Below are 22,516 nucleotides of genomic sequence, written 5' to 3'. Positions count from 1 at the left end.
TAGGGTTAGGGTTCTTCATATTGTGGAGTCTAGTTTTTACAAATTAAATCGAAAAGTGTCTCGGGCTTTTTTTGAATCAAGTCCTACTTGGTGAGCATTTTGTCTGGATTTTTGAAGTGAGAGGTCTGGCCAAAGCACAGTATGTCTCTAAAAGATGACTTATGGTGGTAGTGAATTCCTTCCAAAGCAGCATCATACTAAACTTCACTTTTTTTAATGTACATAATTACAGAATTCAGACAGATGAAATTTATGTATGGAGTTTTCCATTTTTAATATTTGGTTAAACAAAATACATCTTTTGTAAACAAACCCAGCACAAGGCCAACAAAAAGGAATAAAAGCAAGAAAAACAAAAAGCCTAGGGTTGCCCCTTACTGGGCATCAGGGTCAGGCCTGCCCCCTTTCTTAAAGGAAGTGGGGCTTTTTGCCCTTGGGCATCAGCATAGGTCCCTGTTCCTAAGCACCAGAATTGGATATGAACAGAGAAACCAGCCCTGAAATGTTTAAGCGTCTTTGCATATATCCCACTGGCTCATGGACTCCAAGTGCATGGGGACCCCTTTGAAGTGCCATTTGCACAGGCCCAAGCAGACTGGTGGCGAGGAGTTTCCTCCTCCTCCCAGGAGATGGCTTACGTCACTGACAGTGCCAGTGGACCCAAGGTCCTGCTTGTGACAATCAGCAAGGTTGGCTGTAACTTCTGGCTGGTGGTGGCTGGAATGTCATTGTGCAGGGGCGCAGAGCTCCCTGTGGTGCCAAGCAGGTCTGGTGTAGAAAATGGTGCAGAAGAGAATGCGGCCACTTGCTCAGAGGGTGTAACGCAGTAGCCGCTTGGTGGCCTCTGTTACTCAGCATAAAAAATGGCCTTGTTGGATTGAAGATACATGTGCAGAAAAAGTGCTGGTGTAAACATGCACTCCAGTCACAGTGGGGAGAAAGCCTCAGCTTCGTCCCGTTAAGCTTGCTCAGGCTGGACATGCAAGCCCCAGGCTGGCTCTGCTATTGGAGAGGTCTGGCCAGTGGGGCAGACCTCAGACCTGCCGGAACCACTGACCTGTGAGGGCTGGACAGGCCATCCTTGCCTGCCCGCCTGCCCTGAGACAACCACAGCCACTGTGGTGACAGGCGGTGTAGTATGACCCTTACTTCTCCTTTTGTGTTCCCAAGTTACGGGGAGAAAAGTGGCCTACAACTATTTAAAGAGGTAGGGGGCGGGTCCATTCTCAGCTGATCTGTAAAGGAAGCTACAGAGAGATGACAAAGCGTAACGCACATATCCACCCAACGTGAGGGCTCTGCTTCTTGTCACTGTAGTGACTCCAAGCCTAGGACTTCTACCCATCCTAGCTGCTCCAAGTCTCTGAAGGCTTATCTTCCCAATACTTTCCTTGCCCAACTCTGTCTCAAACTAGAATTTGATGTCAAAGGCAGTCTTATTTTTTTCCTGATTTTTGCCAGAGTGGGTCAGCTGGGAAAACTGCCCTTTTGCCTATCTTGTGCCCCAAAGCCTCCTAAACCGATGCAATGCAGTGAAGTGGGAGGGACGATGCTGGAGTGAGGCGGACAGGCTGCCCATGCCTGCCCCAGCCTGGTGCTGGCCACATCCTCTTAGGTATCTAGCTCACCCTGTCACACTAGAATATCGCAGGATTCAACCACCCGGCATGGAATATTAGAGAACTTTTCATTATAAAACTCCAAGGATGGCCATAAACCACTCTTAAAAACGGGGTAAGGGCGGCGTTAAGGGTTGGAGACAGCATGCTGTACTGCTGCTGCAGTTTTGGAGACGGTTTCCTGAGAGGCCTTTTTGCTCTAAGTCCTTCAAACCTGTCACATGGGCTTTGCCTGTGCTGTGTCTTCAGACCCACTGATTGCCAGGAAAGGGGAAGTGGAGGCAGCATCTCCAGGTGAGTCAGAGCAGCAGTGAACTCCAGCAGAGCCTCTGGCAAGTCCTCAGAGAAACGGGGAAATAAGCTAAGACCCACCTTTCTTTCTCCTCTCTTAAATAAAACAAAAGTCTTCCATCTTCCATAGCTTGCCCTAAGCACACAGAGCTCCTACTTTCCTTTCCCAGAACAAGTAACGCTGGTTGGTTCTGTAACAGTCCACACGTCTGTCCTATTGCACTGTCAAATCTGAGGGGAAAAACCCGATGAGATGTTTGGGGACATGGCAAGGGCAGACCCACTATAGAGGCCACAGCACATCACAGAGGATTTTGGGGGTTGAGGTGAGGGAAGGCTGGGTAGAACTGTGTTACACATCAGCCCTCCAACTCTGATGGGCCTCCACCTCTTCTGGTACCACCAGCAGGAGTTCACAGTTCTTTCCTCGCAAATGATGTTTTAGAAATTTCCTACAGGAAAAAAGGGTAGATGAAAGAGAAAATGAAAATACTAGTAAAATTGCAAACTCCAGTCTTGGGGCCACGTGTTCGCCAGACAGGACCCTTGTTATTTATACCCTTGGCTGCCCTAAACACTCTAGTAGTGATCTGTTCTTGGAGAAGTCCACATTTGGTTACCCCTCAATCTGTCCAGTTAAATTTCCAATCTGAATTTTTGTTCATCCTCATGTGTTACTGCCGACAGTAGCCAGTTCTGTGAGGAACAGAGCCCAAAGTACTCTAAAGGACTTCTAATTGTAAAAAAAAAAAAAAAAAAAGAAGAAGAAGAATAAAGAGTTTCCTCTTTGGTTCCAGGGAAATTTAGCCCCCTCTGGCCCAAATGTTTGCCTTCCTTTCACTGAACTGGCAGCTTATACTGTCAAGTTGGAGAACGTTACAATGCCAGTCCCGCCAGACTAGAAAGCCAGCATCCCAGGTAATGGGACTTCTCTACCAACAGGATTTAATGTCTTCCTGGGCCATCAAAGATTCAGGTCTTTGAAGTCTGAAACCCTATGATTCTAAGTAACAATAAGGAGAGGATCCAAGGAGCTAGGAATTTCATTTCCTTTGTCCAAAGATAAGCTCAACTTGCCACTACGTCAGCCACACAGGTACCTGAGCTCGCCCTCGCCTCCAATCCATTCGGGCATCTTCAGTTTGGAGTCGAGGTTGTAGTAGGCACCTCCCACCTCTCGAACACAGATCCAATGCTGCCTTTTGAGTGGCAACTTCAGTGGACCCCAACACAGGCTGGAGGGCAGATTCATGATGAAGCCCATAACGTTAGTGAGAGCAATGGCGCCGACATCCCTGCAGAACAGAAACGGTGTCAGGCTCTGCAGCAGCCAACTCCCCAGGATTCCCCAGCTGTAACACCACCACTGGCCACCTCCCCAGCTGAGTGCCAGTTCTCATCAAGTCAAGCCTGGTTCAGTTACCTGCGCTTGTCCCACCAAACAGCTTCATAGCCTTTGGTTTGAAGTGCTGCCATAATGACGTTCACATCGTAGTTCCCATTTCCCAGCATGCTCTTCTTGTGGGGGGTCACCATGGTGTTTGGAGACAACCTGCAAATGTGAAAGGAGGAAAGCTGAGACTTGCTGGTCAACCTAACCCCTCCTGGCCCTGCACTGGCAGGGACAAAAGAGCACTTTACACCACTGCCCCTGGAAGCTTGTTTCCTCCCATTCAAATAAATGTAACGACTTTTTACCAAAGTATTTTGAAGTCTGGGCTCCTGCTGCCCTAGGGATTACCTTTCCGTTTATGAAAAACAATAATTCAGTAGCGGTGGGGCCTATCTGCCTGCCATTTAGAAAGTGTGTCTCCAGTGAATTCAATGGATACAGAGAATGTTCCATGAAGGAGTCTCATCTATGAAATCCCCGGTCTTCCCATTTCTGCTGTCTTCTTCCTTGCTGATCTTCCTGCCTTGATACAGCCTTTTTTTAACATTAAAAATAGTATTTGATATTTTGATTGCATGGGTAGCATTTCTTACTCTTATTTCTTACACTTTAAATGCTTTCTATTTAAGGCTTGCATACTTGGTAATCATCAATCATTAAATACTCAAAGGCCTACAGGGGCTCAGACAGGTAAGATAAATGTATGAACTGGGGCCACATAAGGCAATAAAAAGTAGTAAGGCCCATATTAAACTGAAATTCATGAACTACCTAAAGGTATTTTGAATATACACGTGTGTAAAATACCTGAATTAAAAAAAAAAAACAAACACAAATTGGAAAAAATTTTTGTACCAGATAAACAAAACTCAACTGCAGTCTGGTTTGCTCACTGGCTTTAAGCCATCTTTGCCCAGGCCTCTTTAGCCACTCCTCCATCTCATGACAAGGTCAGTTCTGAAGGCATTCCCAATCCTATTAATTTGCTTTCATAGGCTGCGCAGGCCAGGACCTGAGGAAAGGCCATCTTGAAGGAAGGGGCAGCATGCCTTTCACCTCTGTGTGAAGGGGAGGAAGGGAAATGTCGTGAGTTCCTCAGGAATAAAAGTGGAGAGCGGATGTCTAGGAGGTTGCCGAATGCCATCTCCAGAAGAGAATCAGATCTTTAGGTCAACTCTAAAAACTTAAGAAATCTTATACTCTATATACAGCAACCATACTGATATTTTTCCAACATAAAACATACTCTTGCCACTACTTAAACCCTCCAAGGCTCCCAAAGCACTTAAATATGATCTAAACTACTTCCTCTGGCCTGCAAGGCCCTTAGGATTCTGCTGACCTCATCCCTACCTCTTAGCACAAACACCTTCTCTCCGCTATCTGAACACACAAAGCTCCTTCTCACTTGGGGCCTTTGCACTCACTGTTTCCGCTGTCTGGAATCCTCTTCCCCTAGATCTCCACTTGGTCTGCTCCTCGTTTTTTGGGTCTCAAGTGTTATTGCCCTAGAGACCTTTTCTGACCCCCCAACCTTACGTTTCTCCCAGTCATTTCCTCTTACATCCACCTGCTTTAATTTAATTACAGCTCGTGTTACTACTGGACGTGTTTTCTGACTTGTGTGTTTTTCCACACTAGAATGACAGCAGGGGCCTTCTCTACCCATCACCAGACCTCAAAGAATACCTGGCACGTGACAGGTGCTCAAGGGACGTTTGTTGAAACGTTTTCCATGTTTATTTTGTTTTCCCTCTCTCTTGCCCTGTAAATATTAGCGGACCCTTAAAATAATAAGGGCTTATATGCTAGCCTCCAGAGTTAGCAAAGAAGGGGATCTGAGGACACTAAACTCCACTCTGCAACCAAACTTTGTTCTACCTGTGAAAATAAATACCGTTTAGTGAAAACTTCTCTGCCATGCCTGATGACAGATGCTTTCATATATGTATCTCATTTAATCCTCACAATAAACCTATAAGAAGCTATGAATTATTACCATTTTATGGGTTTAGAAACTGAAGTTTGGTGATTTAAAATGACTAGCCCGTGATCACTTCCCTTATAAAGGACAGAACTAGGATTCAAACTCGGGTTTGTTTGAATCCGAAGTTCTGCTTGCTGTCTTACGGCAAGGACTCATGAATCAGAGTGGCTGGTGGCACTGGGCTGATAAGAGGAAAGGCCAGCTGAGTCCCTTGGCCTGGGCCTAAAATGTAGCTTAATAAGACAAAGGCTCTCAGTGGGTTCTTGGGCACTTGGATTAAATGAGAAAGCATATTAAAGTCTATCTGAAGATATATCAAGTTCCTCTCCCTTCACCAACTTTTCAGTAGCTTCTCAATACCTTCAGAGAAGTCTCCAGCCAGTAGAGGCATGAAGGTTCCAGCAAAGAAACTGCTGAGTCTTCCACCTCTTTCACCATCTAACTCCCTACCAGGCTCAAACCTTAGTGCTGCGTTTCCCCCCAGTGCGCTCCTCAGAGGATCACAGAGGCATTTAATACAATAGCTGAATGAATCAAGTAAACAGGTCTCCTACAGGTTTTCTTGAAGCCCCTAACATGCTAATATTTACCTTGAGTCTTGGGGAGAGGGTGTACAAAAGGTTTCAGTTCCCAAACTGGTTTGACCACACATTTTTTCTGCGGTGCACCTTCTAGGACTAGTGTTCCAAGTGTCTCTTCTCCTTGTCCTACATATTCAATCTCAGATTCAAATCCTTGCCTGTCTATTCCTACTATCTCTCCCCTAACTGGAGGCCCCTCACCTCACACCTGGATTTTTAAAAAATTTTTTAAATCTTTTGGCTGCACCATGTGACATGTGGGATCTTAGTTCCCCGACCAGGCATCGAACCCTCGTCCCCTGTATTGGAAGTGTGGAGTCTTAACCACTGGACCGCCAGAGAAGTCCCACACCTGGATTTTTTGAAACAGGTTCCTAAATTGACCTCCTTGCTTCCAAATGCTCCTTCCACCTGTTCAGCCTTTATGTTCCTGCCACCTTCACCAAGGTATCATTTCACTCACTTACATAAGAACTGTCAGTGGAGCCAGTTGCCTGGTTGGCCAACTCCAACCCTCCCAGCCCCACTTGACCTGCTGTTTCCCTTTCATTGGGCTTAGTGTACTTCAGGCACCATGACCACGTGGCCTCTCTTCTTTTATCCTAGTTCCTGTTTCAAGCTAAATCCTAAAGCTTCTTCAAGCTCAACCTGACATCCTACCTCTTCCATGGAATCCTTCCTGGCTCCAGTGCAGTAGAAAAAGGAGGGAGATCAGGAGGACCACACACATCTGAGTTCACATCCAAGCAGCATCAATATCATTTCTGAGATTTAATCTCCATGCCTGTGAGCTTCTCTGTAAAAATGGGAATGATTCCTATCTTATAGGACCATTGAAGAATTCATTTATTTTATACATGTCCAACAAAACAGTAAATTCCCAAAGCAAAGGGGATGACATCTCCTCTCTCTCTCTCACAGCTGGGCACTGGCAACTGCATAACCATGTGTTTGTCAAACCAATCAATATAGGAAATGCTAAGAATGGTTTCCATCTCACTCCTAGAAGAGCGGCCATTTGAGTAAGTGGGACCCATCCAGTGGGCCCATTATACCAGTGCTTGTTTTTACTTTGACAATAATCAAGTGCCCACTGTGTTAGCTATTTTTATGAGATTTATCACTTAATCCTTCCAACAAACTTGAGATAGAAATTAACCCCATAGTGTAAGTAAGGAAGCTGAGGTACAAAGAGGTTATGGTGACTTGTACAGTCATATACAGCTACTGAGTGGCAGAGGTAGGATTCCACCTCTAAACCTAAAGCTACAGTGAACAGTCTCCTGGGTATTTCAACACACTGATCCCACTGAATTCCATGGGAATTCTACTCTGTCCCAATGGAATGTCTTCTTGGGACTCCTCGGCAAACTCCTATTCAGGACTGTCTTAATTATTTCCACGGAAATTCTGGACTATACGCTAGCCTCTCATTTTTGTCACCATAGGCAGAGGTTAGAGCCACAAGATTTGAAGTGATCTACAACTGAGAAGACGGGTTCTCGTCCAGGTCTCTCCACTGATGTCTGTGCCCTCAGTTAAGTCTCTGGTCCTCTCCTGTAGTTACCCCTGTGTCTGGCTAAGGTGATGTTTCAGGTTTGAATGAAAAGGAGATGTGGAAACATTTCATCAAGATTCCTTTTTTCCCTTAATTTTTTCCTTTTTATAAGTTCTGAGGTGTGACCTTAGAAAATATGGCTCAGAACTTCCTAATGTGTTTTTAAATTATTAAATACATAAAGCACAGATTAAATACATAAAGCACAGATCACAGCGCCAGGCACAAAAGTACTCTGTAGGTGTTGGCGATGACGACGACGAGGAAGACTCTGCCTGGCCCCTGGATGAGAAAACTTAAATCTCTAGAGGTTAACACTCAACAACACCTTTTCTCAATTTACAACCACCATATCTTTAAATGTGGCTCCTTCCTTTAAATGTGTGCTCAGGGACTTTTTAATGGGGAGGCAGGAGGGCTTCTCTGTGGTAGAGGATGTTCACCAGTATCTGTAATCTCTTATAGTCTGACCTTTTCTCCAATTTCAGTTGTTCATCCTTTTCAAACCAATGATCTCTTTGCTATCACTGCAATCGTGACCACTATCTTCAAATCCTGGACTGAGCCTGTCACACTTGACTCCTCTCTTCCCTGTTCCTGTGTTGCTGCCGAGTCATTAGCTTAGTCCTGTCTACATTCCTATTCATTTCTATTCCAACCATGAGTCATCTCATGCCCACAACTGCATTGAAACTCCACCCTGCTTGTGTATTTCTTCTGTCTGGCTACAATTCAACTGCTAGGATGAACCTCCTCTCAACAAATGACATTAATCAAAAATTTTGTCCCATTTCTACCATTCATCAGCCACATCTTCAAAAAAGCACAGAACTTAAGATGTGGGAATTAAAAATTATCTAGTTAACATTACTGCCAACATTACTCTTCTTTTCTGTTAAAATCCAAATAGATTATCTTTTTCCCTTTAGACTGCTCTGAATTCCATGGTTCTAAATTCACTTAAGTCTTTTCTCAAGGCCAGGTCAATGGACAGTTCTAAGATGTACTTCTCAGCAGCTGAGTCTTGTTCAGCTTGTTTTCTTTACAGTGTGTAGTGGTGCCTGGCATACTGAAGGCAGCTAGTAAATGTTTGTTTAAAAAATTCTATCTCCTCTCCCTCACCTCTCCTCCCTTTGTTTTTTCCTCTCATCCCTTTCACACTTCTTTGTTTCTATTTATCCACACAGAATCTTCCCATATTAAATACTCCATACGGAATTCCACCTCTGGAGTGGTAGGGTACATATATTCTCATATGTACTGGTCTGCTGTTACTCTGAGGTGGATCTTTACATTGTGCTGATAGGTACCTGGGGGAATGTAGTACAACTTGCTAAAGCTTCAAAAGCCAAGAATAGAACTTTGGTTCCATGTGAGTGTTTAGCAAATATTTAGCATTCTTTCATTCAGGGAAAACACAGCTGAAAGAGTCCTGCTGTTATCCACAAACAGCTCATAGCCCACATCTTCAAACCCAGGCCCAACTTTCCAGCAGGGTGAACAGCTACTGATGATGCAGTTGCTCTAGACGCCTTCCCAATACTCAGGAAGTAGCAGAGCAGATAGTAAAGCAGGCCCTCCATTCACAAAGCTTGGGACCAAATCCTACAACTAACAGCTCTGTGAACTCTGTTCCCTCATCTGGAAAGATGAAAGATAACAGGATCTACCTTTTTTTTTTTTTTGGCCGCACAGCATGTGGGATGTTATCCCCCTGACCAGGGATCCAACCGGTGACCCCTGCAGTGGAAGTGCAGAGTCTTAACCACTGGACCGCCATGGAAGTCCCAGGATCTACCCTTAAGATTGGTGTCAGGAGTGAATTAACACAAGGAAAGCACTCAGAACAGTGCTTTGCACAGAGCTGAGTGTTCATCTGTGTTAGTGATCATCATCATGTCAGATCCAGGCCAAATTTAGAGAAGTGGAAAACTTCTGAATGGACACACCGAATCTTGGAATTGACATTTACTAGTGAGTGAAACTGGGCAAATTGCTTAAATGGAACCCTAGTTTCCTAGGATCACTACTGATAAGGTTGTTGCAGGACTGTTACACAGTACCAAGTACCAAGCACATTCAAGGATTCACTGTCAGTCTTTTTCTTCTCCCTAGACTTCGATTAGGAAATAATCTGCAAATATCCAATTCAGAGTAGAAGATATATTAATGGCTGGCCAAAAGGAAGCAGCCTAATGGACTGGCCTCCTTTCTACTTTCAGTTACATGACCTAGCAATCTGAGACAAATTATCTCACCTCCTAGGGCCCTATTTCCTGAGAAGAGTTAATTCTACTTGCCAGATGATGGCCATGATGCAAAGGACACATCTGCCCTGCTAAGGCATTACTATGGTTATTACTGGCACTGGAAAATTATTCTCATTACAATTTTGTCAGCACACTGGGATTAACACTCTTTTAAGAGAGGGCCTATGGTTCTTTCAGGGTAAGTGGTCCATACCTATGCTTCATAAATCACCCCAAATAGGTTGTTCCCAGCTGTAATTCAGGCCCTCTGGGGCAATCATTTCATCTCTGAATGGAGTCAGAGAAGGGTCTTCTGAAACTGCCAATATACATTGCTTGAAGAATTCTTGGGCTTTCTCTGCACTGAGAATTGAGCAGGATAACTCTTTATAAGCTGGAGTAGTGAGACAGGCTCACTGTCAAAGTTGCTATGGACAGCACACGTGCTGAACCAGCCACTGCAGAACCATTTCTCATACCCTTTGAGAGAAGAATTTTAGAACATCAAAGCTGACAGAAGAAAGCTGAACTTCTATCAACCTGTCCGGTAGCATTTGGAAAGTCGATAAGAAAGGCCCTCTAGAATGAAGTAGAAAGGAGAGGGGACCTAGAGTCAGCTTCAAATCACAGCTTTGCTACTTAGAAGCTATTTGGACAAATTACCTGACCTTTCTTTCTGTTTCTTTATCAGTAAAATAGAGACAGTAAATCTACTGTTAGGAGAGCTACACAAAACACCATATGAAGAGCATCAAGGCCAGCACATGGCCTCGCAGAAAAACTGAGCACTGTGTATATACCCTTCTTATGGAACCCACTACACTCCAACTCTGATGACAGGTGACTGAGTGTGTACATATCTTGTCCCCCTTCTAGACTCTAAACTCCTTGGGGGCAGGACTTGAGAGGCATTAACTGCATAGTGGTCAACAGCACAGCAACAACAAACCTGGATTCAAGCCTGGCTTCATCTCTTGTTATGGTACCTTGGGCAAATTACTGAACTTCTCTGAGCCCTGTCTTTATCCATAAAATGGAAATGACAACACGGATTCCAGTGGACTGTAGAGGGGGTCACTTAACACCACTGAGGCTCTTAGCACGGTGCCCAGGCCACCGTAAGTGCTCAGTAAGTGGTCCTGATTATTCTCTTTCCCATTCCTGTGTCCCTTATACCTGCTAACAGCATTTAGCTAACAATCCCTGTTGGTTTGAAGGTTTATGCAGCAGAGACGTTGCCCCACGCACAGAAATTCAAAAAGACCACAAAAGTATAGAGACACCAAGAAGGAGGCCCCTACCTCTGGAAAATCTCTTGCAGCGTTTCCCGGGTGAAGGCATTGCTGTCCTGGAAGACGTTATTGAGGGCGTGCAGAGCACAAAGCTCCCTGCGCTGTTTCTCATGGTAGATTTGTAGGGGTGCAGCCTGGGGCAGCTCCAATGATTCGGATTTGGCCTTGTCTCCTTTCCATGGCACGCAACTCATGTTTTTCGTTTTAGGTTCCAGAGAGGGCTAAAAACACCCCACTCTTCCCTCCTGAGGAGGAATGTAAGCTTCTCAGTCTTTTCAGGATTCCTGAGGTCTACCTTATTTTCTGGTGTCCATGATTTATGCTTTGTCACGGGGAGAAAAGGTTGTAATCAAAAGGAAAAATAATCCCCCTCTTCTCAAAAGAAAGATAACTTTTGGATTTAGTGTATTTTGCCACCACTGTCGAAGTGCAGAAGTTTTAAAAAATCATATAAAATCTAAGACCTTGTTTTCCTTCTCCCACCCTCCTCTTCTACCCCTTCCAAAAAAACACGATTTTCTTGCTGTATTTTCCTTTCTGCAAATGCCAACCAGGCCTCAAGGCAGGAGGACCGAACGGAGTCGGTCACATCGCTCCTTTTCTTCCATTTCTTTGGAACCACAACGCCACTGACTCAGGAGACAAGGCCTAGGTGGTGGATAAAACGCAAATTTCGAGCAGCTAGCGAGGGCCGGCCAGCGTGGGATCGCGGGCCCTGCTGGGGCGTCGGGGGAGTCTCTCCATCCTCTCGGGTACGGTGGGACCCCGCGGGGCCGAGGCCGGCGCAGCTCCCTCGGAAAGCGCGGACTCTCACCCTCTCGCCGCGGCCCTACGGGGGAGACAACTCCTGTCAGCTCCGGCGGTCGGGCGGGCCGCCGCAGAGGACCAGGCTGCCCAGGGAAGCTGCGCGGCGGGTCCGGCCCCAGCCCCAAGGAAGGTCCTGCACTGCGACGGGCAGGCCCGCGAGGGGTGGGGCCGGACAATTCGTCTCGCCCTCGGGGGCCCGGGCCCACCCAGCTCGCCGCCCCCACCCCAACCTCCCCGCCCGTCACGTGAGTGCAAGCCGAGGCGCCCTCCCGCCGCTCCCCTAACCCTGCCCCCGCCCGGTCCCCCGCGCCGCCGGGACAGCTTGCGGACGCGCCGCCGGTCGCCCCCTCACCGCTGCAGGCCGCCACCTGGAGCTGCGGGCCGCCACCTGGGCCGCGCTCGGGCGGGCGAGCGAGCGCGCGCACCTGAGCCCGACGTCAGCGGCCCCAGCCCGGCGCGTGCTCCGAAAACGCCCTCCTTCGCCGTCCCAACTCCCGCCCCGCCGCGGCGTACCCTCTGACGTCGGCCTGACGTCAGCGGCGCCGGCTTTGGGGCCGCGGCCGCCGTGTGTCTGTTTCACGGGTGCAGGCTGCGTTGGGCCCCCTGGCGGTGTGGGGTGGGTAGCCCGGCGGCGGCTGCAGTGGTGTCTCGCCGCAGGTAGAGCTAGTGCCCGGCTCCTCGGCTGGTGCCCGGATCCTCTGCTCTCTCCCTTTGGGGCTGGGCAGGCCGGGCGGCCGGCGGGAGTCCCGCCCCGATGCCTGTCCCGCCCCTCTCCTCCCCCGGGCGTCGGCTCAGTTCCGGGGCGGCGACCCATCCTGCGGCTACACTTCGCGATTCTCCCCAGCCCTCCCGTCCTTCTGATCAGGCTTTTTGGGCAGAGTGCCTTCGTGAACCCGGACTAGTTTCACCTGCGCTGGCCGTGTTATGTTTGTCTAGCATGCCGTTCGCCAGGTGATTTCAAAGCACCTTACTGACGCGGTCGGGCGCAAATTCTCTTGTTTAGTGGGCCCGACCGCCCTCACTTTCCAGGAGCTGTGAGGGTAAGTGCCTCGCCGGGAGTCACGTTTCAAGTGGAATAGTCCTATTTCAGTTCCTTGGTGTCGTATTTCGGCTTGCTGCTCATAGACCACTGCCCTTTTGCCTTCGGGTTCCCGTCTGGTCTCACAGTGGCGGCCATAGAGCTTTCCTCTGAGTTTTCTCAAGGCGTAAGTGCATTGTGTGTGTCAGGAAGATGAACTCAGTCCCACATGGATTGTTTTTCCTTTTTTTTTTTTTTTTTTTTTTACCCAAAGACATGTGGAAGGATTCAGCAAATATTCATCATCCACTTTAGTGTTGCTATCCTTTTGGATTTTTGTTCAGGAAGTTGGAAAAACAATAAAAGATCACACTGCATTCAGTCATTTCTTTAATCCTGCTTCAACACAGCTCAACACTTAAACATCAACTGAGTAAATCTGAAAATCTACTTGGCTCTACTGAACAATTCATGAATCGGGCAGCATCCCACCTAGTAAATAGAAAGGCGCTCCTAGGAGTTGTGCAAAATGGAAAGTTTTTAATAGGCAGAAGAAAGAGTGGATTGTATTAGGGAAGGTCACATTCTCTTATAGGAAGCAAGGGGTCTTATCAGGCAGATTACCTCACTAGTGTTGTTCAGGAAATTCCAGAGTGATTGGTTTAAGATTCTACTCCTGATAGAGGTTGAAACTGCACTTAGGTTAGGTGTTAAATCTTGGTGGGGCTCAACACAAGTGACTCCATTTTGGGCTTGTTTCTTTTTAACAACACCATTACACTAAACACAGAATTATCACTTAACACATTTGCTTGTGTGCCTACCATGTGGTTGGGAGTCCTCTGCCCTCGTCCAGACAACTTTTGAATTATCTTAAATTTTTATAATTTGTAAGCCACCTAAGGATTACAGTTATATTTGTGTATGATTCGTAATTGAGGCTTGCAAACATTGTTCTTCTAAGTGCTTTACTTACATTAACTCATTTACTGCTAACCTGTTAGGTAGGTACTTTTTTTTTTGAGATGACAACTGAAGCACAGAGAGGTTAATTAACTTGCTTGAGGTCACATAGCTAGTAAATAGTGGACCTAGGATTTGAACCTAGGTTCTAACCTGTCTTCCGAAAGACGATGTAAAGATGGTAAGGAATTCCCTCTCTAAAATGTGACTTCAGATTTCTCTATTCAAGAAGCACCTTCTCTGAGAATATTTTTTTTTCTGGGTAAAGCCCTGTAATGAGAAGGGCATGTTTTTTAGCTTACCATCAGGTGTCAGTACATTCTGAACTTGAACTTTTTCTGGAAGAGCCAGTTGGTAAGATTCTAAATATCAATATTATTCTAGAGTCTAATGCCATAATATTTGGCTCTTCTGCCAAATTGAGATTTTAATATTTTTTTTATCTACCTCATAGAGGCATATGTAGGATAGTGGTGAGCAATTTCGCCAGAAAAAAAAAAATTGAAGAACTATTATCAAGACCTTTGGAGTTGGATGACTTCTCATCCCAGATTCCCAGCTGTGTTTGTACAGATAAAATTTGATTGGGGACTTCCCTAGTGGCCCAGTGGTTAAGACTCCACGCTCCCAATGCAGGGGGCCTGGGTTCTATCCCTGGTCGGGGAACTAGATCCCGCATGCCGCAACTAAGATCCCGCGTGCCACGCAACTAAGACCTGGTGCAGCCAAATATTAAAAAAAAAAAAAAAAGATTTGATCGTAGTTGCAGACAGGAACAAGAAGTTGCCTCTTAACTCTCAAGTAGATCCCTGAAACTGAAGCCTCCTTGGAACCCTGCCTCTTGCTCACAAAATCTTGTGTTCCAAACCCCTAAATCTGGGTATGTTATCTTCGCAAATGGCTGCTCTTTTTTTTTTTTTAAACTTTGGGTTTATTTATTTATTTATTTATGGCTGTGTTGGGTCTTCGTCTTTGTGCGAGGGCTTTCTCTAGTTGCGGCAAGTGGGGGCCACTCTTCATCGCGGTGCGCGGGCCTCTCACTATCGCGGCCTCTCTTGTTGCGGAGCACAAGCTCCAGACGCGCAGGCTCAGCAATTGTGGCTCACGGGCCTAGTTGCTCCGCGGCATGTGGGATCTTCCCAGACCAGGGCTCGAACCCGTGTCCCCTGCATCGGCAGGCAGATTCTCAACCACTGCGCCACCAGGGAAGCCCCCGGCTGCTCTTTCTTGCTTGCTGCCTGGGACGAGTGGCCATGGCCAGCATTATTAGTTTGACTAATCCCTAATTTCATAAAGCTCTTCAGTCTTTTGGAAGAGGAATTCAAGACAGTAAAACTTCTGTTGATAGTGTTTTGGGTTGGGTTTTACACAGCTGATGACACAGAAAGAATCATCCATAGGAAACTACCTTAACAGACTCTAGATCTCGGCCTTACACTTCACAAATGTGTTGAGGTACTTTTGGCTTCTATTGAGCTGGTTGCCTCATTTTGGTCGTGTAATTGCACTCTCCGCAGAGGCAATGAATGGAGAATTCTCCCTAAGGTCAGCGTTCAGTTAATTGCCGCGCTCTGGCTGCCGTAGTATTCCAGGCATCGATCCTAGTGTTAAAATTGCCTGGAGGCTGCCAGCAGGTCGAAAATCAGCCTTCAGTGACTGCCCGGAGTCACTGAGTTGAGTGGGAGGTGCCTTGCGTAGTTTACTATCTCCGTGGGCGGTGGCCCGAGGCGCGGGACTTATCCGAAGACTGGATTGGGCCTTTCACCTGTCTATCATCGGAAGGCTCTCCGCCCCCAACTGCCTAGCAGCAGGATTGGGAAGCTGAGCACTGCCTCTGAAAACGAGGAGAGTGATGGGCGGTGAAGGTAAGCGTTGTGTGTATTTCTCTCATTGTATGGCTGCTGTGTCAGTCGTGCCCTGCTCTGCTCCCATTGGCGGGAAGGCTCCTGGCAGGTAGCGTGGAGATGGTGCTGTCCCTCCCAAGTTACGATCAAGGCGCGTGACGTCTCAGACATTTGTTGTTGGGCTTTGGATCTCATTAATTATTCATTAGGTGCTTGAAAGAGCTGCAGCGATTGGTGGCTGAGAGGCCTGGTCGATTGTTTCTTAGCTAGAGATACGTGTCATCCTCTACGCGGCTGGAGAAATTTCGCATAAATTATTCTGATGAGGTTTGGGGCGGGGTTGCGCATAGATTAGGCAAATGAGCTGAGGAGGGAGGGGAGGCCGGCTACGAATTAGCCTAAGTTATTAAAGATGGCGGCCGAGCGGAGTCGCTTCCCGATGGACTCGCCGGTCCCTGCCTCTATGTTCGCCCCCGAGCCCAGCTCTCCGGGGGCGGCCAGGGCCGCGGCGGCTGCCGCCCGGATCCACGGCGGCTTCGACTCGGACTGCAGCGAGGACGGCGAGGCGCTCAACGGCGAACCAGAGCTGGACCTCACCAGCAAGGTAGGCCCGGGCGCCGGCGCCGGCGCCGAGGGGACCGGGCGCCGAGGGGGACCGGGCGGTGGGGCCGAGCAGTCTCCGGGGCGACGGCGGGGGCGGGAGGGGCCGAGCCTACCCACCTGTAAGTGCGGGACGCGCGGCGGGCTCCCCGGCGAGGGGCGGCTCCGGCGGTCCGCCGCACCGCTGTCCTTCCGCGGCGGCGCCCACCCGGCCTCCCGCCGTCCGGCTCCCGCCGAGATCACAACCCCTCGGCTCCGCCACGTGGAACGCGGGCGCCGGATGCCGGCAGCTACTCGTGCAGTGGTCGTCCTCACGCGGTGCCGCCTCCCCCGAGATCGAGAGTGGCTCTCCCCGTGGACTGTCCACGGCAGCCTAGGGTCGGAGGTGGCTTGGGCAGGGCGCGCGGGAGGATCATGTAGTCCGAGGGGGGAGCAGGGAGGCAGCTGCGGCTCTTCCTGGTGTCGGGAGAGGAAACATTAAGTAGTCGCTCAGTCCGGGAGAAGGACGTCTGAAGAATGTCTACTTTACAAACCCACCCAAAACAGAAGTGAAAGATGGGCAGTGACCCATCATTTCGCCATTCTGGGAGTGGAACCTTATGTTGTTTGACTGGAATAATGAAGGACGATTTAAATCGTGTCTTCTGAGCTCTTGAGAAGGTGGGCAGGATTTAAGGGCTCATCTTCTGCTTGGCGTTGGGGTGGGAGGAATAAAAAATTAGGTATAATTTGGGACTGGTGTTTCGAAGGTGCCTAACATTGCTAAAAGAAAGAATGCCAACTTGGGAGTCAGACAGGGCTGGGTTCCCTTTCCTGCCCTGCCAGTTAAAAAGGCTCTGTGACCTTGGGAAAGTTTCTTAACCTCTCAGTTCTCCAGCACCATCATCTTTTTAGTACAGATGCATTGTAAAAATGAGAACTGTATGTAAGAAACCTACTATACTGCTGGTTACATACTATTCAGTAAATGTTTGAAGTGAACTGAATAAAGTGATAATTCCCTGTGCAGATTAAATAGCAGCTGATGCAAGATAGAACACCGATACCACCTCCTACCTGTTGTTGAATACTTACAGTAGGGAAGTTTAACGACTTTTGAAAACATTTGTGACTTTCTAGTCTGTGGTGGCAAAATTGCATAAAACTTGATCCAAACAGGAGAGAACTTTACCTTGCAGCTAACTGATCTCTCCCTCTAGTCTCTGCTGAGCACTTAGAAGCTGCTACTGCACCTTGTCACAGTGGTCCTGTCTGGTGCCTCTAATGCCATAACGAGGCTGGCCAAGTTCAGAGAGAGGATGGTCAGGGGAAATGTGTGAGGTAATGGGACACGATGCACAGGACCCAGCACCCAGGTTCAAAGTATAAGCTCTGATGAGTCAACTCAGGAAATTGTAAGAGATACACTTGACTCAAGCAGATGAGCTAGATGTCAATTCATGGCCAAGGTGCTGAAGAAACCTGAAAACAGTGGGAAATTGCAGGGCAGAGTTGCAGAGAGTAGTACCTTTATTTCCTGACCAACTTATTTAATGTACCAGGATAGGGAAGTGTTGCTTCATCCCGTAGCTGGGGAAGTCCTTCTCAGTATTTTAAAGTTGAGAAGCTATATGTAGATTAATACTAATGATATTGAAAAGAAAAACTGATGTGAAGGGAGAGAATAGATGGGTTGAACAGATTGATTCCTGAGGAAAAGATTAGAAGCTATAAGTTTATATACTTGCTACAGTTAAATGTGGGGATGGACATAAGGCTCTGAGAGCTTCCAAAAGGAGAAACAATTAGTGAACTGTGGTGGCTAGTTTCATCCAGGAAGATTTTTCCAGGATGATTGGGTGAAAAAAATTGTAATTACCACTTATTGAGCTGTGGACTGGATGCTTTACATGTTATCTTATTTGGTCTTTACAGTGGCCTTAGGATGTAGGTAGTAGTATCTCCATTTTGTAGATTAAAAAACTGAGACTCAGAGGTTAAGTTCTTTGTCCAAGGTCACACATGAGTGGTTAGAGAATGGGATCTGACATGCCTGTTGGTAAATGGCCTCCTCAGATAAGTGGTTGATATTTTAGTGTTATTGGCAGAAAGTCGCAAAATGACGGTGCTAATACCCATCTTAGAGGTAATGTGTTTTGTTGATAAAGATGAGTCTTGCAGCAGTTTTTACTGCCGATTCCTAAATAATCGAGATAGCCAAGGCAAGTTGGAACAGACTTCTTATGTTATTATGGGAACCATTGGCCTTGGATGGAGGGCATGGCAGTATATGAGATCTCTGTCCTGTGAGTTGCATGCTGCAGGTAGAAGACTTTGGCATGTAGGTGTAAAGCACTACTCATTAATTTCTACCTACAATGCCAGATTCTCGGTCATTGTGGGTCCTGCCTCTCCCGTTAAGCAGCAGGAGGCAGGCTGCTCACACCCTCTTTTCTGTGGGTTGTGGTTCAGACATACTCATTTCAGTACTTCATATAACTCAACTCTCATAAGGCCTTGGGCTCAAAGGCTATTTAAGGAGAGGCAGAGAGGGCATGAGAGGGCTGCACAGCTATTTTAGATCAGGGTGCTGTGGGGTTCAGTCAGGGTCTTTGGTCAGGCTCTTGATCTGCTTTGGCTGTGGTGTTCTTCTAGTAAGTGTGGTCCTAAGGCTGTTGGTTTCTCTTCTAGCTGGTTCTAGTGAGCCCTACATCAGAGCAGTATGACAGCCTACTTCGGCAAATGTGGGAGAGGATGGACGAGGGATGCGGAGAGACCATATATGTCATTGGGCAGGGATCAGGTGAGCATAGTTTTCCTTTCACTTTACTATTTTAAAAATTCACTTTCCAAGCGGTTTTACAGATGCTGCTTTTCTACCGCCAGTACTCTACATTTGCATAAGAGGAGATGAAGCACAAAGCAAGGAAACTTCTTGTCCGAGGTAATAGAGTAAGTCACAGTTAGTTCTAGAATTAAGCCTTCCTTAGGCAGCTCTAGGTCTTCCCCTCCAAGCCCGATTTACAGATCCCATTGCTACTTATTGCCTGCTTAGCAGAGAACCCCTGTGATACTTCTTGATGTCAGCAAGGAAAGGACATCCAGAATTCCTCTCTTCAGCAAGGCTGCCTTGCCCTGGACCATACTGACCATTCGGTGGGGGTAGCTGTGATAACAGAGGTCCTCTTTTCTCCCTGTGAGATCCCATCAGACATCTAGGCTTGTTGCCGTTCTGGAAGGGACTTGTTAGTGTCCTCCAAGCCCCTTATTCCATTGTAATGGGGCCCATTGTTTTAGAGGAAGGCAGCCCCCATGACAGAATCCCAGATTATATCCTGGGCTTTTTTCCCCCTGGTCATTCCTAGTTATATCCTCAATACAAAGCCCGCTTACTCTCATCTTCATTAAGACATTATCTTTGCTGAAATGGCAGCTGGACTTGTTTAATAATTATGAATTTAGCCTGTACCAGATCTTGTCTCTGTCATCTTTACAAGAAGCCTAAGTAGGCCTCGATGCATCATTAAGGGACTAGTTCTCTTTGCTGAATGTAGGTTTTGTAAAGGCAGGTAATAATTCTTTTGTACTTTGAGTCTAAGATGGAGGAAATCTCAAAATCAGTCTTAAACTATTTGACAGATATCTATGAAGTATCTTAGAAGGTGTTGATACTGTTGCAAAGCACTTTTAGATACTTAAAATCTGGTCTCTGTCCCAAGAAGGAGAGATGGCATATACATAGTTAACCTCAGTAGGAAACAATATTTGGAAATGCTGCAAGAATGACACAAGAAAGAAGGGTTTGATCTCCAAATACTGCTCTGCTTTCCTTTGAAATGTTTCTCATATCTATCCTTTCCTTTCTGTATTTACTGCCACCTCCCCAGTTTTAGGTGTTACCACCTTAAAGAAGGCATGGTCAGAGAGATAGGCAAACCAAGAGGTTCTGTCAAGAAAGAGAGGGAGTTGGCCAGCATTGTCAAGTGTTACAGAGACAGCAGGGAGAGTCAGGTTCAGAAAAAGCCATTCCATTTGGTGACTAGGGGGATCATTGGTAGCCTTTTGAAAGCTTTTGTGTCAGGTGCACATCTGGCCTGCTGTAATAGGATGAACCACTCAAAGGTCACCTCAAGCTTATAGAACTGAAGAAACCACATCTAGATCAGTTCTGACAAGTGTTGGGACTGTTCTTTGAAGACCTAGATTCTTAAAGCCCCGACTCTTTGCTTATTCTTTAGTGTGGACTCTTAGTGAACTTTACCGTACCTTGGTGGCTTACAGTTCATTAACCCTCCCGTGGCACAGCATAAGAAGATGTCAGACATTCATTAGCACGTATTTTACACACCCAAGCATTATCTTTGCATCTACCAATTGGATGCTATTAGATTCATAGTGACTGCTTCCTGCTGGAATTCTTTAGGGGCAGAAAGAGATTGTAATTAGTTAAACAAGTTGCAGATCAAGCAGAAGACTAAGAGAGATGCGAGGCCCCCGGGTCAGCTTCATCCCTGACTTTCTGTGTGTGCTTGGTGCTTGCCCTCTGTTTGACGCTTCCTTCGTCTATGAAATCGGGCAGATGGTACCACCACTGCCCCCACAACCTGAGGCAAGTTTTGTAGGGATAAATTAGACTTTAAAAAAATTCGAAGCAGGGTGGAGGAATGTGCTCTTTAAGTGTACATTCTTTTTTTCTTTTTTTTTTTTCTTTTTTTGGCCACGCCGCACAGCATGTAGAATCTTAGTTCCCCGACCAGAGATGGAACCCGCACCCCTTGCGTTGGAAGCACAGAGTCTTAACCACTGGACCACCAGGGAAGTCCCTAAGCATATATTCTTAAGTTAAGGTTGATATTTTAAAAGGAGGCAGTGTGACCTAGTAGTTAGCTCAGGGTCTGGAACCTGGTGGGTCTAAGTTTGCCTACTGGTTCTTTTCCTTGTCTTAAAATGGGGATAATAATAGAATCTAGTCCATGGTGGCATGGTAAAGATTAACACTTGGCATATAGTAAGCATTATATAAATGTTAGCTAGTATTAATAGTTGCAGTAGTAATTTTCTAAGGGTTCCAGGTTATAGTTGATTTACCATGAGATTTCTTTCAAAAAGAACCTTGTTCATTCCTCAAATATTAAATCATGACTTTCTAAGACCCAGGTACTGCACTAAAAGTTCAGGGAGCATGGGAGGAGTGTTACATCTTCGTGGGAGGGTCAGAAAAGACTTAAAAGTCTTTCCAAAGGAGGAGGTGCCCCTTCAGTGAATTCTAAAGGATGAGTAGGAGTTTTCTAGGTGAGTGGAGGCAGTAGTGAGTGAGCAGAGAAAGCCACAGGCACAGAGGCATGGAGGCATTGGTGAGTGTGGAGTATTTGGTAGACCAGGAGTGATTCAGTAAAGTAGGAAATGTAGAATGTGAGGGTGGGAGTGTCAGGAGGGGAGACTGGACAGGTACTCAGGGCCCAGATCTGAGGGTCTTTGAATGCCATACCAGAGCGTTTAGACTTTTATCCTGAAAGTCTGGGGAGCCTTTGCAGCATGTTGAGCAGGAGAGTACATATAGGAAAGGTAAGTCAGTGGCAGGACCGAGATCTGATTAGGTTCCTGCATGGCTGAATATGTGGCCTTTAGTAATTGGACCTCTGCGGCTTTTCTCCTTGGCCTTTGTTTCCACTCCTACAGAGTGAGGAGTACAGAGCGTGCTGGAGAAGGGTAATGTGACCGGGTGCATTTCTGGAAGTCCTGGATGGATGAGGTGACACTGGTGATTGCCTGCTGGTGTGGGGTAGAATCTGAAAGCTTTGCTTCTCATTGTACCAGAAGCAGGAAAGTTTGGATAGAATTTGGGGGTCTGGAAAGAATGGCAGGGCTAGCTGGCCTTCTCTTAGGGATGCTTCCGAGTCCTTCTCTCACCCAGAATATTTCCAGAGCTCAGTTGGCCATGCACTTAGAAACTCCTTGCAGGACTTCCCTGGCGGTTCAGTGGTTAAGACTCCGTGCTTCCACTGCAGGGGGCATGGGTCCGATCCCTGGTCGGGGAATTAAGATCCTGCATGCCATGCGGCACAGCCAAAAAAAAGAAAAAGAAAAAGAAACTCCTTGGCTCAACTGCATCCTCTTTGTTCATTTGTTTTGCATTTTACAAACGTTTGAGGAGTTGGTGTAGGAAAGACACCCCTCATGGAGCGTCCAGGAATGTTTGAGATATGGTCCTTGTCCTCGAGATGCTTGTGTATAGCAGGGGAAGACACGCATCCAGAACACTGTTCCATGGTAAACTTCATAAGGGAGCAGGATGGGTAGGATTTGGACAAGTGGAGATGTGCTGATTGGCTTTC

General features: G+C 46.9%; 2 protein-coding genes across 6 annotated transcripts in view; one reads left to right on the top strand and one right to left on the bottom strand.

The window, feature by feature from the left end:
• Positions 1–244: 244 nt before the first annotated feature.
• JOSD1 (Josephin domain containing 1) lies at positions 245–12,524 on the bottom strand. 3 transcript variants are annotated; one of them, XM_082420097.1, is made up of 5 exons: positions 12,130–12,524; positions 10,980–11,799; positions 3,334–3,462; positions 3,011–3,205; positions 245–2,362 (listed from the first exon to the last, which is right to left on the bottom strand). In XM_082420097.1, the coding sequence occupies exons 2-5, from the start codon at positions 11,162–11,164 to the stop codon at positions 2,263–2,265; spliced, it is 609 nt and encodes a 202-aa protein (XP_082276223.1). In that variant the 5' UTR covers positions 11,165–11,799; positions 12,130–12,524; the 3' UTR covers positions 245–2,262. The 3 variants fall into 3 exon arrangements, with proteins under 3 accessions (XP_082276223.1, XP_082276224.1, XP_082276225.1); XM_082420098.1 differs by having other exon boundaries at positions 12,203–12,524; XM_082420099.1 differs by lacking the exon at positions 12,130–12,524 and adding an exon at positions 4,178–4,361 and having other exon boundaries at positions 10,980–11,117.
• A 3,432-nt stretch (positions 12,525–15,956) lies between these two features.
• GTPBP1 (GTP binding protein 1) overlaps positions 15,957–22,516 on the top strand; it is a 28,701-nt gene continuing 22,141 nt past the window's right edge. For 2 of the 3 annotated variants that reach the window (XM_082420034.1, XM_082420035.1), the window contains exons 1-2: positions 15,957–16,206; positions 18,873–18,984. In XM_082420034.1, coding sequence (XP_082276160.1) covers positions 16,015–16,206; positions 18,873–18,984 — 304 coding nt within the window. In that variant the 5' untranslated portion in view covers positions 15,957–16,014. Of the gene's footprint in view, positions 16,207–18,872; positions 18,985–19,067; positions 19,126–22,516 lie in introns of those variants that run through there. The other variant, XM_082420036.1, reaches the window with a different exon arrangement.

Source organism: Balaenoptera physalus (genome assembly GCF_965194825.1).
Source record: "Balaenoptera physalus genome assembly, chromosome: 13".
Lineage (NCBI taxonomy): Eukaryota > Metazoa > Chordata > Mammalia > Artiodactyla > Balaenopteridae > Balaenoptera > Balaenoptera physalus.
The sequence above is the reverse complement of the archived record's forward strand: the minus strand, read 5'-3'. Positions and strand labels throughout refer to the sequence as shown.